General features: G+C 38.8%; 1 protein-coding gene across 1 annotated transcript; it reads right to left on the bottom strand.

Moving 5' to 3' along the window:
• Positions 1-489: 489 nt before the first annotated feature.
• On the bottom strand, positions 490-10829 carry LOC103437458 (clathrin heavy chain 1). Its single transcript, XM_008375926.4, has 30 exons — positions 10429-10829; positions 9899-10103; positions 9459-9547; positions 9244-9322; positions 8936-9063; positions 8483-8581; positions 8241-8349; positions 7751-7830; positions 7444-7671; positions 7290-7355; positions 6752-6868; positions 6357-6554; positions 6155-6271; positions 5990-6049; positions 5660-5746; positions 5463-5546; positions 5250-5384; positions 5097-5159; positions 4912-5016; positions 4715-4827; positions 4361-4613; positions 4144-4280; positions 3768-4046; positions 2678-3680; positions 2077-2562; positions 1809-1979; positions 1548-1733; positions 1314-1436; positions 1090-1200; positions 490-921 (listed from the first exon to the last, which is right to left on the bottom strand). The coding sequence occupies exons 1-30, from the start codon at positions 10471-10473 to the stop codon at positions 760-762; spliced, it is 5118 nt and encodes a 1705-aa protein (XP_008374148.2). The 5' UTR covers positions 10474-10829; the 3' UTR covers positions 490-759.
• Between the last annotated feature and the right edge of the window lie 7707 nt (positions 10830-18536).

The raw sequence follows: 18536 nt of genomic DNA, 5'->3' as shown, positions 1-18536 counted from the left end.
GAAGCATTTCTTGTTCTTGACATGTGAGTAGAAGGCTCTAACAAGAACGCAAATTGTGGATTACTTTCTTTGAGTTCAAAATATAACATTTGAGTTTAAATTCGTACTCGTATTTTTTTTTTTTCAAGATAAAAAGGGAACAACTGATGATAAACCCGATTATCCATTCCTTCCATACTCGAAGAGACTATGAGGAGTTTCACCATCTCTCATACACATTCCTCGTATCTCCACAAAAAGTAAATACAAAATGGTAGCCAAACGAGCCTGTAAATTCCAATTTTTAGACCCCACATTAAAACCCAAAACCCGTACACACAGTTGTACATAAAAGACACCCAAACAAGATGAATTGCCAGGATTATTCCTAATTCCGGCACCGCAGTTGATAATTTGGTCCATGATAAACAGACTGGTTCAGAAATGGTTTAAACAAACTGCACTTTCAGTGGAAAACAAATCGTTTGAACAAATACACACCAAGAAAAATTGGAACATAATCAAAATGATCAGTGTAGTGTTTTGTATTATACTCGGACTCGGGTACGTTCGAAAAAACGAGAACAAAAAAATACAGAGAATTCTAAGCTTGCCCTCAACCACCAGCCAAACAAAAATTGGCTCTGCTACAAAAGAATATTACAACACAACATATCCACACAAAATTACACTAAATGGTAGGTTCTATCAAATAGGTTTCCCTACTCACTAAAACACCAAATTCAAGTGTCGAACTCCGCAAGAATAGTTCAACACGCCTCAGTAGCTACTGCCCATTGGTGGCATGCCAAAGGGCGGCATGCCCATCGGTGGCATTCCTCCCATAGGTGGCGGTGGAGCATACCCTCCTCCCATTCCGCCTCCCATGCCAGGCATTGGTGGCGCAGGCAAAGCAAGAGGCAGCAACTGAGCATACATGTTCTGCAAAGCATGTCAACCCAATCAATCATAACGCATGGTGACATTTAAGCAAAGAACAAAAGATACGTTGAGAACACGGAGATTGACGTGATATGTGAACAGAACGAATGCAAATTCATCGAACCCACTTTCTATAGTTAAGGAAATAGAATATCTCAAAGTGATTACCTGCTGCGCAATAACTTCTTTATCTTCCTGTTCTTTAGCCTTGACCTCCTTTTGAGCTTCAATCTTGTCCTTAACCAGTTCATCAACTTTGCCAGTGTATTCCCGGATAAACTGTAAAACAAAGAATTACATAAGGTTCTCTACAATGCAAGCAAGACTCGACGAAAAACGTCAATAACCCTTTACACGCAAGAAACAGTTGGAAACAAGACAAAAAACATTACCTGTAACAGATATGGGAAAGCAAAGTCGATCATGTTGTTCATCCATGCAAGTTCAAGGGCAATATCCGGCCTTATCAAATCGTAACAGACAAAGAGGCACGATGCAAAGCATTCTTTCTTTCCCTGCAATTTAAAGAAGAAAATTAATGAATTACCAAAAATGCTAGCAGGCCAGGGACAACAGTAAAGAAAATGCACTCGTGAAAAATGGAGTCCTTATAAAGAGTTTTGTACCTGTTCAATGAAGTAAACAAGCAACTCCTCTGCCAGTTCACGGTCACCAGATTGTGAGGCTGTCTCCATGGCATCTTTGTAAAGTTTATCTTTCTTTGACAATGCAATGGACTGCTTCCACCTTCCAGCTTTCTTGTAGATATATGCAGCAACACGTCTCATTTCCAGAAGTTCGTGTTTCTCAATCTGACCAAACAAACAACATAAGGCTCCTGCACATTAACAACACAGATAACAGACTAGAAATAGAATGCATTTTACCTTTTGAGCGAGGCCTATTTGGTCAAAGCTATCGTGCAAATCAATGGATTCACGCAATCTTTCATAGTCTTCCTCCTCAACATATATCTCGTTCAAAGCCTCATTCACAGCAGAGACATTGTTGCTCTGAACTGCAACCATGTATGGCTTCACAAGAAGCAAGTGACCAGCCTACAATTTTCAAGCACACAAGAATCTCAATATAGGAGCCATGGATGAGTGCTAGGAATCTATGATGCGCGTAAAGAATACATGCACAATCAATTACCTTTCGCATGATGTCAACCACACGTGTATGATCTACACGAAGTGCAAGCACATTTAGAATATCATTAATGAGGTCCGGATGCTCTTGCAAGTAGAAGTGCACAGCCTTATAATATAGCTCCACGTTAGCAACTTTAACTGCCACGTCTTTGAACTGCATGTGATCCCAGGCTTCAGGGGAATGATTCATGATGGTGGTTGCAGCATTATCAAACTCATCATATTGAATATACAGATAGGTCAGCTCCTTCCAATGTTGCTGCTCATCACATGCTCTAATAAGCTTGGGAATATTTAGCCTATTTGCGAACAATTTGATGTGCTCCATAAGTTTCTCTGGGCGATATCTAGCATATAGAACCCCCAACTCGGTAAAGATTCCCATGTGAGCACGTTCCAACCCCAGACCACTCTCCATTAGAGATATTAGCTCGTTGAAGCATCCTCTATTCTGGTAGTATTCACTGACCTCTTCCAGATCATCCACCTATAAAATTCAAATCAAGACAAACAATTAGTGAAAATTGTATAAATATGCGCAAATCTAGAGTAAAAATGCACCTTAGAAGAATATGAGACATATCCAGATGCAAAAAAATCACCTGTATAATAATGTTGAGACCACAAATCTGAGCTAAGCGGAACTCCTCAGCATCAACACAAGCAAAGCAAACCTCCTTCCATGTCTTTGAACTGTTGGCTTTTCGTGCTGCATCAACAGCACCTTGAAATTGTTTGAGCTTCACAAGTGTGACAGCCAACTTTGCCCAGTTAGATATGAAGGCATATATTATCTTTGCAGCCTCATAGAGAGCCTCGTCATATAGGCGATCACCAACATTTTGGAGATTAGCGACATTGGGCATCAGAATAAATTCTTCAATGTCAGCAAGCCTATCAATCTTTGCATATGCATAAATGAGCTCACTGTCCACCTTGGGCTCTCTCACCTTTTGCCTAACCATCAGAAGATACCTCACCAAGTCATGGTACACATCTGCATCCTCAGAAGCGCGAATAACATCCAAGAATTGAGTGGCATCATCTGCACGGATAAATGACTCAATAGCATCGCTCACCAGACCCTCCCGGAGCTGAGCCTTTGCAACCTGGCTCCAAACAGCATCTTCTTCCACACGGAACGCAAACTCAACAGCCCTATCAATGCTTCGGATGTTATCCAGCAAGACATTAACCGCTTGGACATTCAAGTTAAACTTCTTGAAGATTGCATACGCTTCCTCATACAGTTGGGCTTCCACAGCTACTTCCCCAACTGCAGGTCCATCAAAATTATCAAGCCTATTAATGTAATCCATGACTCTCGACGGATCTGCCTTGATGGCGGTCAAGATTAGCAGGTTTTGCAGATTAAAGTTCCCACTGAAGGCAGAGTTTTGAAGCACAATCTTTTCAAGAAGCTCAATTAACTCATGGGGCAAATCAGCAGTCATGAAAGCCTTAACAGCCGCAGAAACTTGTTCCGGGCTCTTGCTTTCGGGCAAGGCAGTAGAAACAACTTGATCAATAAGCTGTCTTCTGTACTCATTCTCAGGGTCAAGAACTTTTCCCCAAAGATCTTCATCCATCCTCTCAACCACATACCTAATATCAACAAATTAGTCAGTAAACCTATGCGTAGTCAAATAAGATGAAATGTTTAAAAAAAAACATAAAATACTAATCACCAACCTTGCTTGCAATTTGAACAAAGAGTTCTTATTTGTGACATTAATGAGTTCATCGTCACATTGTCCACGGCGGTAAGCAACAACAGCCAGGGTAGGATCACGTTTCTCACAATATTTACCAACAACACGCGAATCATAATATGGGTTTGTGGTAAGGAAGTGTTCTGGATTATTGCCGCTATCAATGATGATTTTACCCAAAGCATTGTGAACATGTACATCTTGGCTTCCCTCACTCACAAGATGCTCCAAGAACTGTGTGAGTAAACGAAGGCGATTCCTAGAGAGAGGGAAAAGAAGAAGAAAATGAAGTGATATAGACAAAAAATGATGGTAAACTAAAAATGAGGATTGGGTGTGGCATTCTGAACATGTACCTCTTCTCACATTCGTCCACAAGGGGCTCCACTGGAAGCAATGAACGGACAGAAAGAATTAAGCCTTTGATAAAATCTTCAGGGCACTCATCATCCAGCAACTGTCCCACAACTAATGGAGCATTCCCAGGATTCACCTACGCAACAAGCCAAAAAAAATTATCAATAATGAACCCAAAGGACATTTCAAAGTGTCAAAAGAAGTCTCAAATAGTACCTTCTGAACGTAACCTTCAATGTAACGAAGCATATTGTTCGTGTACAAGTAGTGGGTGAGATCTGGAACAAATCCAAAACGATCACAAACATTAATCAATGGACGTGCATCGGGGAGCTTCGCTTCCATTAAGAAATTCTTCGTCTTCTCAGCATCATAGAAGTTTGATTCTCTAGTAACTCGCTCCACCTCTTTGATTTGTCCAGTTTTAGCAGCTGCCTCAATGTACTTGAAGTGGATATCAGGATCCTCACTGTATCACATTTTAAAGTAACATAAAAATCAAGAATAAACTGGAGGTGACATCCAAACACAAAAGAAAACAAAGAAAATTTATTTTCTTGAACAGATTACCTTGAGCTCAAAAACGAACCGAGGAAGAAATACAACCCTTCATATGACTTGAACTGTTCAAAGAGCTTCATGCACTGATCAACTCCCAACTGCTCAGAGTATTCCTTAGCAACCTGTGCAGGTATTAAAATTTGCTTCAGATAATGCTCCATATATGTTTTTTAACATCAAAGTAAAAACAGAAAAAAAAATTGTACCTGCACTATTATCTGAAGGTTTCCTCTTAAGTTGACCAATAAAAGATCTTTCATGCACTCCAATGCCCATTCTTTTGATAGAGTGCCAAAAAACTCTACAAGTGACTGTAGAAGAACGCACTCTTAGTAACAGTTCTAGAAGTTTATGGTACCAATTTGATGTAAATACTTGAAAGGATATGAACCTGTGGCTCTATTGCATGTGTGTTCACTATGACACGTTTAATATCAGGCAACTCTGAGTAATGCTGCAACAGAAGTAAAATGCTTTAGCACAAATGCCACTACTAGAAAATAGACGAGAAAAAGAAAAGGAATTGCAACACAAGACATCTTACTTGCAAAGCTCGCACATAAAGACCAGCCTTTTCGCATAGCTGGGCAATACGAGGACGGTCATAATGACTGAACATTCCATTGGCTAAAATAGCATCAGCCACATTTGGGAAAGTCACTAAATTGATCTCAAGGACCTGCATGGACGGAAAAAAAGTCAACCAGCAGAAATAGGAATTAATGGATCATTCATATATAGCTTCAAGAATAGAAACCTTTGTTTGCAGGAACGCATGCTCTGGAAGATTTGGCTTCAAAACATCCAATAAAAAGGCGGTTGCCTCGCGAATAAGGTTCCTCTAAAATAAACAAAAGGACAACAAGAAGATTTGTTAGTCTCTTATTTATTATATATATATCTAGAATTGCTAACGTGAGCATGGCACAATAGTACTAATGAAAGTAAACACACCTGAAGGAAGAGATCCGTTATGGTGTTGTAATCAACTGGACAACCACCTTCCATTTGAGACATCATTAATGCAAAATTAACAGCACCCTACAGTCAAAACCACATTATAACCTGGTTTAATTTGAAATTCAAGTTCATCTGTATACAACTGCAAGTCAAATGTAAACAGTAGACCAAACTCCTGGGGGTATTAACCGAAAAAATGCAAATGGAAGGATTTTGTTTTCAATGAGACATCCACCAAACAAAGATCAATGTGTGACACAGCTATGCTTTCAGTTTTCAAGAAGTAAATAGAAAATATAAGCTTTGTGAGTATTAAAAGAGTACCTGAGGATCTGCTCGAAGAATTGTTTGCAAAAGGAACAGATAGTCAGGTGTGTAGCCAACCTAAAGCAACAAAGAGAATGGCAATGCTTAGAAACCAAACAACCATTTAACAATTACAAAAACAAATATTTATAAACCAATTACTACATAAAAGCATTCCCACACCTGCTTTGAGTAGATCAGAATTTTGTCAAATTCCCTTCGTTCAGCAAAAGCTGCAACAACTTTGGGAGTTGCCCTGGCTTTAATATATATTTTCAAAGCCAGATCATTATCCACAGTCTACAAGAAAAAAATTCAGAGATATTAACACGAATAATGTAAATATCTGAAAAATTGACATTTAAATTCAAGTCGCAAAGTCAACCTTCACAAGATCTCCCAATTCCTCACTACATTCGAGTTTGTCCTCTGCTAACCAGTTCTCTAAAAGGTTCTTCTTGTTCTGGTTTACTACAAGACGTGACAATTCCAATGACTCAAACGCATTGAGCTTCCCTCTTGTCAAGAGTGTCCCAAAGTACTGCAACAAAGGCGGTGTTTGCCCAGCTTGGACAGGAACACTCTGCAACACATCAGATAACAAAAATCGTAAACGTAAATTTCATTAAGTTGTAATCTATCCTAAAAAGAAACATGAACTACTAGAACACATCAAGCTTCTAGATACATGTGAAACACATCCAGGACAAAATCATGTGAAGAGAGAAAAACTACCCAAAGAAAGAAACATGTACAAAAATACAGAAGCAAAATGGAAACCTGGAATTTAGCAACAGTATCAGGTGTGCGGAGAATTCCTTGTGGGGACTCCGCTGCAAGCTCAGCAGCTTCTTTGTACTTTGTTTGGGCAAACAGTTCTTGGAAACGCTGGACAACCTGTAATATTCATGTAGGCATATCAGACATTAAAGTACAGAGAATTACAGCTCATCAAATCATGGCATTACAAATGAGATAGCCAAGTACAGTCCAGCCAACAATCAGCAATACTGAAATTGTAGACCACATAGATTAAGGCCTTCTCTCACCTCAACTCCCTATCTCAAAGTGTTATTAATTCGTTCAAAGGTTAATTAAAAAAAAAGACACCTTCAGTAAGCATCAAGTTCAAAAAAGTGCCTTATCATGACAACTTCAAATTGGATACAATAAAAGCAACGATATTGCTTCTTATCACGAAATGCAATCAAATGAATAACTGAATTCCATCAACAATTGAAATATGCCTACTTAAAATGTTCCCGCTATAGAAAATCTAGTATACTCAAGCTTAAAATTATTATAAAGAGTATCTTACCAGATTCTCGGCACCTGGAAGATTTCCTCTTTTAGCCAGATTCACAGCAAGCTCCAAATTGTTTAGCTGCAAATGAAAACAAGACAACATTCTTAAGAGCAAATTGCTACTTTCAATACCATACCAAGAAAAAAGAAAAAAATTTCAATCATACCTGACCACTGACAAAAGGCACAATTGTTTGTTCATTAATTGTAGCCAACAACACCTGGCCCCGCCTATTAACTGCATAAAACCCTCCAACTGATGAAGCCTCTGTTGTCAAGAAAATTGGATCCGGACTAATTCTATTTCTGTAAACTGCACTAGCTGTCTCTAAATCATACACAAATAGTAGCCCAAGCTTTGTAATTACATAAATCAAGCTGTACTTGTGAGACATCTGCCAAATAAACAAATTCAACATTAACAAAGTTACCATATACTACACGATTAATAAAAAACATTGACAAATTCAGTACCTGCATGGCGACTGGGAAATCATCAGCAAAATCTGGAGGAAAGAAGAGATCTGCTTGTTTCTTCGTAAAAGATGGTTTCCCTGAAAAGCGATTCAAACTCACATTTACTTCCTTTAACTTAAAAATCACCAAAATAAAGTATATAAAAACTATATATTTTCAATATCTTCCCAACATTTGATTTTAAGTAAAAATGTCATCTGTGTACAAACTTAGTAAGTCAATATTACTAATTTAATCTATACAAGTTCTTAATCTTTTATGAGCATGTTGAACTTATTCCAATTTATATCCCCAGAAGATGTACCCAAGATCGCGATGATTAATTGAAACTAATGATACAAAAAGTACCCTATCAAATAAAACATAATCATCATTTACAGATTCAATGGAGATTTTGTGTAAAGAAACGAAAAATCATGTCTAAACAGAAGCAGGCAGTCTACTTCATTTCATGTGCATGAGACTTTAATATAATCCTAATATCAACCTGGCTGGGCACCAAGCTCAATAACATGTAACTTTGATGTAATCTGTCCAGCATTGAGGGTCTTGGTGGCAAAAGAAATAAGAGTTGAAGGATTCTCATTCCCTGGAACCTGTGCAACATAAATGAAGCTGGTCAACAATATTCGAAGATGCATATGTATTTGTCTATTAACAGATTGTGTGTAGTGAAGGGTGCAGAATATAAATAAATGGTAGGAGAATGGGGCAGTGAACTGTGCATACCTTGTATTGGGCAAATGATGCAGCATGTGCTTCAAGAGCTTGACTGCGCTGCTGATCCACAGAGAACAGTTGCAAATTTCCTTTCACCAATTGTGGCCTCTAGAAAAACAGAATTAACAATGAGAAGCAGTACAGCAGAAAAGCGGCTTTAAAAGAGAGGGAATGTATATTCCGATACATTGAACTTTATAAACAAAAAACTAGTACAGCATCACAGTTGTTTCACAATTTTAATCATTGGGAAATATAGTTCAAACAATATTGTTTATGAGGCTAGATTGAACGTATTATGATAGAAGTACAGGATTTGAATATGGATAAAGACTGACAACTGGAGCACTGGCTGCAAACACCCAAAAGACAAACAGTTTTGCAATTTCTGACAATTTTCCTTGGCTGAGATAAAGAATACTGGTGGACATTGGACAGGCATAAATAGACATAACAACGTACCTCTGGTGCACCAGGAGCAATTCCAATCAAAACCAACCACTTCTCAGAAGGATCGCAGCGGTAATTTATAATCTGATTGTTAGCCAGATTAGCTGTTCGCTCAAACACCTTTACAGGTTCAGATTCACCTACAAGGAGATGCAGCAGGACCAAACAAATAAAGACCACAACTTTAACACAAAAAGCAAGTTGATACAATAAATTTGTAATGTTTCCATATATATATATATATATATATAAAATAAAAAATAAAAACCTGAAGAAGTGTGATTGTGTAATACTCAAATTAGTTATTGAAGGTATCTTACCTTCAATTGACCAGTGATATACCGTAGTCTGAGTGACTAAACCCAACATCTTTGGGGTTATCCACTTCCAGAAAACAATCTACAAAAGAACCAACGGGGATACGTAAGCTAGATTATTTAAAACCTTGCAGAAAACAACAAGAACCAGATATCCTTATGCAATAATTAAGAGATGCCGAAAACATATTAAGTAGTAAACAAATGAAGTGAGGTACCTGCTCAGGCATAAGATGAGATTTCAGTTTTGCTTTCATCTCAATGTTAAATATTTGAAGGTGATCCTGAGTAGTACCTTGAACTCCAGCTTCAAGTGGATATGACAACACATGGTCGATCAGAATTAGATAAATCGAGGTTCATAAAGAAAGGTAAGGCGCTGGTCCGTAAGATCCAGCCGGTAAATAAAGTTAAGTGCTTAGATTGTACATGATAGTAACTGCAGATTCAACTAAATACGTGTTGCAAACATACTAGCAAGATGAATCGTGAATCTATTTATTAAGTAAGCTGAGGTTCAAAAAGTTGGTGCAAGCACACATGCATGATGCATTAAGATCAAGCCCAGAACACTAAACCAGAGCATCTTTCAAAAGTGACGACACTTATATGCAAAAAAAAGCTATTCCAGCAATGTGAACAAGTTGCTATAATCTACCTTTCAAGGCAAGGATTTTGGAATTCGGATTCATAAGCGCAGAGTCTGCAGTGATAGGCCTCCTCAGAGGTTGCATCGGCATACTCATATCGATAATGACAATACTATTCTGAGGCGAAGTCTCCCGAACGCATATGTACTTATCGGATTCCATAGTAACATGTGTAAACGTTATGAACTGTGGATTAATCCCAACGCTCGGAAGCTGCAATCAGATCAGATCATATAAACTCATCATCACTTAATTATTCTAGTCAAATCCTCTAAGCGAACAGAGAACAGTTAATCGTGTTCGAAATCACAGTTGCTAAGTAGTTCTTAGTAAAACTTCTCAGATCTGATCAGAAACCAAAAATTCAACGAAATTTCAGATCTATCTGAAGCTTAACACAAAACTAAGTAACAAAATCGAAGTAAAAACGATAAATCAAGCACAGCAATTGACCAAAAAAGCAACTAATTCGGCAAAAAAACAAGTGTAAATCTCAATCGAGCTGAAGTAGCATTCGAATCGGAAGTTTAAGACTAACCGTTAGGGCCTCCTTCATGGTGATCGGAGCGTTCGCGGCCGCCATGGCTGGGGAGCAGATCGACGGCTCGGAATCGGCGGCTTGGATCTACGAATGCGATGCGGCCGTGAAGTGCGAGTCCACGGCTGAGCGAGAGAGAGAGAGAGAGCGTTTCGAACCCGGAGAAGGATTCGAATCGCTAGGGGAGATCTAGAGTAGCAGCGAAACCCTTGGACCCCAAAAGCGAACAAGGGAGAGAGATCTGAGGAGAAATGGGAGGGGATTAGAAGGGAGGTCTGTTTTTTTTTTTTTTTTTATGGGCAATTTTATAAAATGGAATTTTTTCGAGTGAGAAATATAAAACGAGACGAAGAGAATCTCATCCAGGGCACTTCGAGAGCTAAAATATTAAAAAATAAAATATAAAATAAAAATATTAGGAGGAGGAGAAAAAATTAAAAATAATTACGTGTTAAAATGTTCTGTAGTGCGCCTAGCATTGGTCCACCACGAGTCGTTATATAAATAATAAGATATATATGTTAAAAAATTAATAACTTAAAAAATAAAATTTCACATTATTTAATAAAAATACATGATGTATCACCTATGTTTCCGTCACAATTAAAATTTTTCCTATAGTAACATGTTGTAAGTGGTGGAATGAAATGATTATGAGAATAAATTAGCTGGATTGTGCCTTATCATCTTAAGTTATTCTTTACTTGTTTAATTAATATTTTCTTTTTATTTTAGTACAAGTGATATTGTCATAGAAGATTCAAATTTTGAATCTCAAGTGTTTACTTTTGTATCTCATTTTCATAAGATTGAGATTCACTTGGAATCTCTATATTCGAACCTGCGATCGAAAGATCTGCACAATTTAATTTCAACCATATAGTCATGTTAGCTTATTTCATTGATCTACTTCGTAAAACCCAAAAACATGAGTAACCCAAATCTCTCTCTCTCTCGGTGGAGAAGTCGCGGTCCACATGCTTCAAGCACAATATTCATAATGGATCTCATTTTATTCATATAAATATAAATATAATACGTCCTTGTTGAAAAGCATAATTTTTTTGGAAAATTACATTAGTCATCTTTTTGGCTAAGCAAAGCATAATTCTTCATTTGTAATCTATAACACAAAAGTTTTTTCTATGAGAAAATTGTAGCAATGATCATTTAACTTTAATTGAATTTGGACAATGATCCCTCAAATAAAAATTAATGACCATCGGTTCATTAACTCATCAAAACTTGCACATATGTTCCTTTTCATCAACTCCATCAGAACTTCCATCAAAATGAGTCACATGTCACGTACATGAGGCTGAATCAAGAGACAAACAAAAGGAGAAATTTTTAGCAATGGTCCCTCAACTTTAACCTAATTGGACTAATGGTCTCTCAACTTTAACCCAATCGTAGTAATGGTTGTTCCACCATAATTCATTTTGACGAAAATTATGACAGAGTTAACGAAAATGATCATAATTGTGCGTTTTGATGAGTTAAGAGACTAATATTCACGAAATTTTAATTAAAAAAATTAATAATTGAATTAGAGTTACATAACCATTGATACAATTTTCTTTTTTTTTTTTTAATGACGAGTTAAAACCTACGGTGTTATATATTGCAAAATTTAGTTTTAAAGTCGGTCTATGTCTCATAAGCCTAAGAACCTTTCATAAAGAATGCATAAGCTCAATAAAAACTTAGCCCATTTAATTTTTGTGGATCTAATGATTTCCTTCTACACACCACATTTACTTCCGGTGGAAACATATAATCTGGGTCAAAGCATTAAGTTTTAAGTTAGTTGTGCAAATAGAAATAATTAGTCAATAAATGAGTGGGAAAATGAAGAAGGAAAGGTAGCTGAGAGATGATTCTCGTCGGATTCTTTTTATTAGGATTTTGGACATCTTTCAATCACATTCATTCATCGTACATTGTACGGTCAGTTTTTATCAGGAATTGTTTATATTCAATTTTAAATATAAAAAAATTATAATAATTTATAACCGCACGATGTACGATAAACGAATGTGATTAGAGAATCCAGCCAGATCTTCTTGAAAGGTAGCTAATATTTCTCTTTTACTATTTATTACTATGTCTTATGTTTATGAAATAATAATAACGTTATACTTGATCCAGCGACATCCGACGCAAACAAAACAGAAGCAAAGTCAACATGAAGTCGTCTTTGGACAAAAAACACAATGCATAAGCATGTAGATGAAGTCATGCTTATGTATATTTTAGCATATAAAACCATAATTATTCTCACCGTCTTGGTTCTCGATGTGTCACGATTGACGCGAGGAGAAAGTCCAAAAACGAGGCTGACGAGCAAATGACAGAAAGAGATAGAGAACATGATCAGTACAACGTGACAACAATGAAAAGATGACTGCAGAAACTTGCTCATTTGTTAACGGAAAAAGTTAGGCCATTTCTACTGCAGAAACTTGATATCAGATCAGATGGCTCCACTTCTCCTTCTTTACCGGTTGAATAAATGTACTCGTTTCGTTTTAATTCAATTCTAGACACCAAACGAGCGCAAAGCGTCATTCTATTTGCATGCAAATCGTTTATGTGTGTAAAACGACATCACGTTCTTCAATGTATTTTGCACTACAGGCAATACCGATGAAACGTGAAACCTTTGAATCACAATACTATCAACTAGCTCGTGATTTAGTGTTTGGTATCTCTCTCCCTCCTGGAAAGACGTCTAAAGTTCGAATCTCCTCTCTAGTCGATCAAAAAGGAGTAGGGGAAAAAACAGCACTAGAAAGTGTTTGCCACTTAACTTTTACAGCAACATTAGATAAAAAAAGTATGGCATGTCCTGATGTCCACTCATCCGAGTCACAAATCACTTGAACCGTGCATGTTCTAAATGTGAATGCGAAATGCAATACTACTGATGGAGACTGCATTCCGAAAAAGTGCAGAGTTTTATGCGTTAATTAAAATATAGATATTGTTATGAAATATAGTGTAAATGTCACACGAATGCACAAAGAAGCAAGCTAACAAGCTATTACAAGTGGATTTTAATGACAACAATTAAAAGCTTTATGTGGAAAAGTCTTAGAATTGTGAAATAGTAAATAATAATATGGATGATGGCTTTTTCACTCATGCAATTGTTTCCTTCGAGTGTAAGACTTTCCTTATATAAAGGGATCTTTATAATGTAAAGATTACCCATCTTTCTATCTACATATCTAAGTAGACAATTTGTACCAATTTTATTCTTTCTCTCTCTACCCGCATTCATTGTCTGATATAGTTACACAAAATAAAAAGTGTAATACATTGTTCCCGTTCCACTCGATCTCTAGCATAAGTTATCTCTCTCACTTAATATCAAAATTGTTTCACCTTTTAACTTTAGGAAACTTTAACGAAAAGCACCTGGTACTGTTCACTTTAACGAAAAACCACATTTTTACACTAAAAAGTCAATCCTGGTACTATTCACTTTACCCTTTATTTTATCCTTATCATTAAAAATCAAAGTTTTCAAGCTCTTTTCATTAGTTTTCCTTTAACTTTATTATGTTGAATAACACAAAGAATCGAAAAAATGTGAATTCTCTATTGAAATCCGTAATCAAATAATTAAAATTCAAGAATCAAATCATTTAGGGGGATAGTTAATTGATTTTTTTTCCTTACTTTCCTTTGTATACAAGTTCTTTGATTTTTTTTTGTTCATTTATCTAAACTACATATTAATAAAACTTTGTTTGTCAACCAAAACTCTACCAAATTACCACTCTAACCCTCTCACCAGAAGTGAACCAAAAAAAAAGATAGACAAATTGGTAATTACGCCAAACACAAATTTTACTGTTTTTATACTAACATCACAACCATGTAAATATGACATATCATATTTAAAAATTAAAAAATAAATAGATAAATGCCACTTTCTCCTACATCTTCTTGTAGACATCGAAATTTCGTAAATAAATGTTGACCGATAAATCAAAGTATCAACGCTCATGTATTACATAAATTTTACACGTAGCGTGTGACTCAACGAAAATTGAAATGAGTTGGAAAAGTCATCAAATAGGACACGTGTCAACACCTGGCAGAAACGACTTATTTCATCTGGGATATTATATTCAAAATTATGCATTGGAAAATTCTATAAATACAAGCCCATTTCATTCATTTAGGGGACCAATTCATATTACACCTTGAAGCTCTGAAGCTCTAAAACTCCGAAGCTCTCAAGCATCCAGGTTCCCGAAGAATCAAGAAAGCGTTATTCGTTCTTCGTTCATCGTTCATCCTAAGATCAAGCCCCAACGGCCCTTTGGATCAACAATCATCCACCAATTCAAGATCAAGCCCCAACGGCCCTTGAAGAACTTCCACCAATTCAAGATCAAGCCCCGACGGCCCTTGAAGAAAGCACCATCGTTCATCATCCGTTCATCCAAGATCAAGCCCCAACGGCCCTTTGGATCAACAAACATCGACAAATCCACACACATCCAACCGTTCTTCAAGATTAAGCCCAAAAGCCCCTTGAAGATCCGTTCATCACTGTTCTTCAAGATCAAGCCCAAAAGCCCTTGAAGATTCGTTCATCACTGTTCTTCAAGATCAAGCCCCTACGGCTCCTTAAAGATCCGCTCAAATCCACCTTCAAAGATCAAGCCCACGGCCCTTTGAAGAAACTTCCAACAGTTCATCCAAGATCAAGCATCAACGGCCCTTGGATCAACAAAACATCCATCAATCAACACCTTACGGAGATCGAATCAGATGATCAAATTAGAGAGAGATTGTAACCCAAAATCTTCAAAAATACAAATATTTGTTTGTGCACGTCGTTCTTGTCTTTTTCGTTTCAGCAATTTTCCGTGTTTACAAATTGGCACGCCCAGTGGGACATCTCTACCTCTCATCTCTTTCTCCGTTCAAGAAATTCAAGCGCACTTCCAAAATTAATGGCATCAAGGAAGGCTCAAACTGTTCCCGCAACCAGCGCAAAGAACAAGAGCGTCCTCGTCGCAACTGGTGTCACTTTGGGCATCACGACTCGAAGCATGGCAAGAGCTACTTCTGCCGCCTCTTTCACCTCTGCATCAACTCTGCCAAGGGAACAAAAGCACCCAAGGCACGAGCCTTTGATCACCTTAGCCTCACTAAGGGCACCAAGGGGGGAAAGCCCAAGGAAATACTCCGAATCCATGCTCTCTAATGCCGATTCAAGCGACAGTTCAGCCATGCAAGTCATGACCATTGGAGCAACTTCAATCGATGAGCAGCTGGCTCAAATGAATGAAGCAATCGCAAGGCTAACCCAAACTGTGGAAGAAAAAGACTTGCAAATTGCAGCACTAGTCAACCGATTGGAGGCGCAAGACGGCGATAAACCCGACCCAAATGATGATCCACTAAAGGGAGGAGCTGGCGGAGACGAAGAACCCCCGGTGAAGAAAATCGATGGGAAGCCGGAGCCAGACCAAGCAGCGGCACTCATGGGATCTCTTTCTATCCAGCAGCTGCAGGAGATGATCACCAACACCATCAAGGCACAGTACGAAGGGAGCTCACATACCTCATTGTTCTACTCGAAGCCCTATTCCAAGAAGATTGATGCCCTAAAGATGCCAAGGGGTTATCAACCACCAAAGTTCATGCAGTTTGATGGAAAAGGAAACCCAAAGCAGCACGTTGCACATTTCGTCGAAACTTGCAACAACGCAGGAACCGAAAGGGATTACCTCGCCAAGCAGTTTGTGCGCTCGCTGAAAGGAAACGCCTTTGAGTGGTACACAGACCTAGAACCTAAGTCCATCAACAGCTGGGAACAATTAGAGCGGGAATTCCTCAACCGCTTCTACAGCACCCGCCGCACTGTGAGCATGTTAGAGCTAACGAGCACAAAGCAGTGGAAGGACGAGCCAGTCATTGACTACATCAACAGATGGCGCACTCTAAGCCTCGACTGTAAAGACAGGCTCTCCGAAACCTCTTCAATTGAGATGTGCATCCAAGGCATGCAATGGGGTTTGCAATACATCCTTCAAGGCATCAAACCACGGACATTCGAAGAGCTAGCCACCCGCGCCCATGACATGGAGTTAAGCATCGCCCATCATGGGAAGAAAGAACCGATCGCCGACTACAAGAACGACAAAGTTCTTGGGCCAAAGTTGGAGAAGACTGCGTGGAAATCCACCAAGGAAGCAATGACGGTCAACACAGCTCCCGTCAAAATCCCTACACGAGGCAAGGCGATTCAAACCGAAGCTTTTCATGATCAAGAGATGCGTAGACGCACTTTAAAGGAGCTCGAGGAGAAGACTTATCCATTCCCCGACTCTGATGTGGTTGCCATGTTAGAAGACTTGCTGGAAAAGAAGGTGATCGGCTTGCCTGAGTGCAGACGGCCAGAAGAGATGAATCGCATTGACAGTCCAAGGTACTGTAAATTCCACCGCTTCATCAGCCATCCAACAGAAAAATGTTTCGTGCTGAAAGATCTCATCATGAAGCTGGCTCAGAAAGGAATCATCGAGCTAGACCTTGACGATGTGGTGAAGTCAAACTATACCACCTTCACTTCTGGCTCTTCCGACTCAAAGTTTTCACCTCAACCGCTGGGGGCATCCTCCAAGACAAGCAAAATTGAAGGATGGACTCAAGTCACTCCTAAGAAATTGCACAAGAAGCATACGTCTCCTCCACAAGTCCGCCAATCGGAAATGGGGCAAAGCATCTCTTGTCAACCTTCAAAACAACGTGAACATGTTGAAGATGATGAAACTTCGACACGAAGATCGTCCGTCCCCATCACGATGCGCGACTTCTTGCCCGAAGACTTCTTCAATCACGCGGTCAAGGCTCCTTGCTATGAAGATTGCGAGGAATGGCTCTCCCGGATCGCTTGACGAACCAACAAAGCTCCTTGTCCACAAGAGCCTAAACTGTAGGACACAAAGCTCCTTGTTTGTAAGAGCCTAAACTGCAAGACACAATGCTCCTTGTTCGCACGAGCCTAAACTGCACGAACCAAAGCTCCTTGTTCGCACGAGCCTAAACTGTAGGACACGAAGCTCCTCGCCTGCATGAGCCTAAACTACATGGCACTAAGCTCCTGGTCTGCACGAGCATAAAAGGCAACACCAAATGCTCCTTGTTCGAACGAGCCTAAACTGCACGAACCAAACGCTCCTGGTCTACACGAGCATAAAAGGCAACACCAACGCTCCTTGCCTGCACGAGCTGAAACTGCAACACGGCACCAAACGCTTTTGGTCTGCACGAGCATAAAAGGCAACACCAACGCTCCTTGCCTGCACGAGCTGAAATTGCAACACGGCACCAAATGTTCTTTGTCTGCACGAGTTGAAACTGCAAACACACCAACACTCCTTGCCTGCATGAGTTAAAATTGCAAACGGCACAAAAAGAAAATACCAAAAAAAAAAAAATATGTATGTATTTGAACTACGTTTTGACTTGATCTCTTTCTTTGGAAGGGTACGTAGGCAGCTTGAATATTCAATTTCAAGTTCAGTCACATCAAAATAAAGAAGAAATATTTTATTAAAGGTTTGAAGATCAATATTATTACAATTTCTTTGTACAAAAAAAAAACAAAAAAAAATATATATGTATATATATATATATAAATAAAAAATAAATAAATTATTATATGTAATATATTTTTATGTTGAAGTGTCCACTTAAAAGCCACATGGATGGAGCAAAACAATCTCAGTCAAAATCTACCAGCAAGCCCAGTCACAAATCCATCCTAAGCAGCCATGTTTCAGAAGCCCACACTGGTCTTGGCCCGATCAAAGGCAAGCCAAAATCTCTCATGGTGGGCTGGATTGCTGAAGACAAAGACCCACTTGTTGATGCACCCCCCTCAGCCACTCAACGATCCATCCCTCAGCCACCCCACAAAATTTTGAAACCCTAGGGTGCTCTCTCTATCTCTCTCCTTTCTCTCAAGGCGTCGTCCGCGCGGGAAGAGAAGCAGAAGCAGGTTGGGTGCGGGTGGCAAGTTTCGAAAGACGCCGTTTCGACGGACCACCCAAGCAACACCGTACGATCGGCCACCA

This window comes from Malus domestica, chromosome 01 (genome assembly GCF_042453785.1).
Source record: "Malus domestica chromosome 01, GDT2T_hap1".
NCBI classification, from domain to species: Eukaryota; Viridiplantae; Streptophyta; class Magnoliopsida; order Rosales; family Rosaceae; genus Malus; species Malus domestica.
The sequence above is the reverse complement of the archived record's forward strand: the minus strand, read 5'-3'. Positions and strand labels throughout refer to the sequence as shown.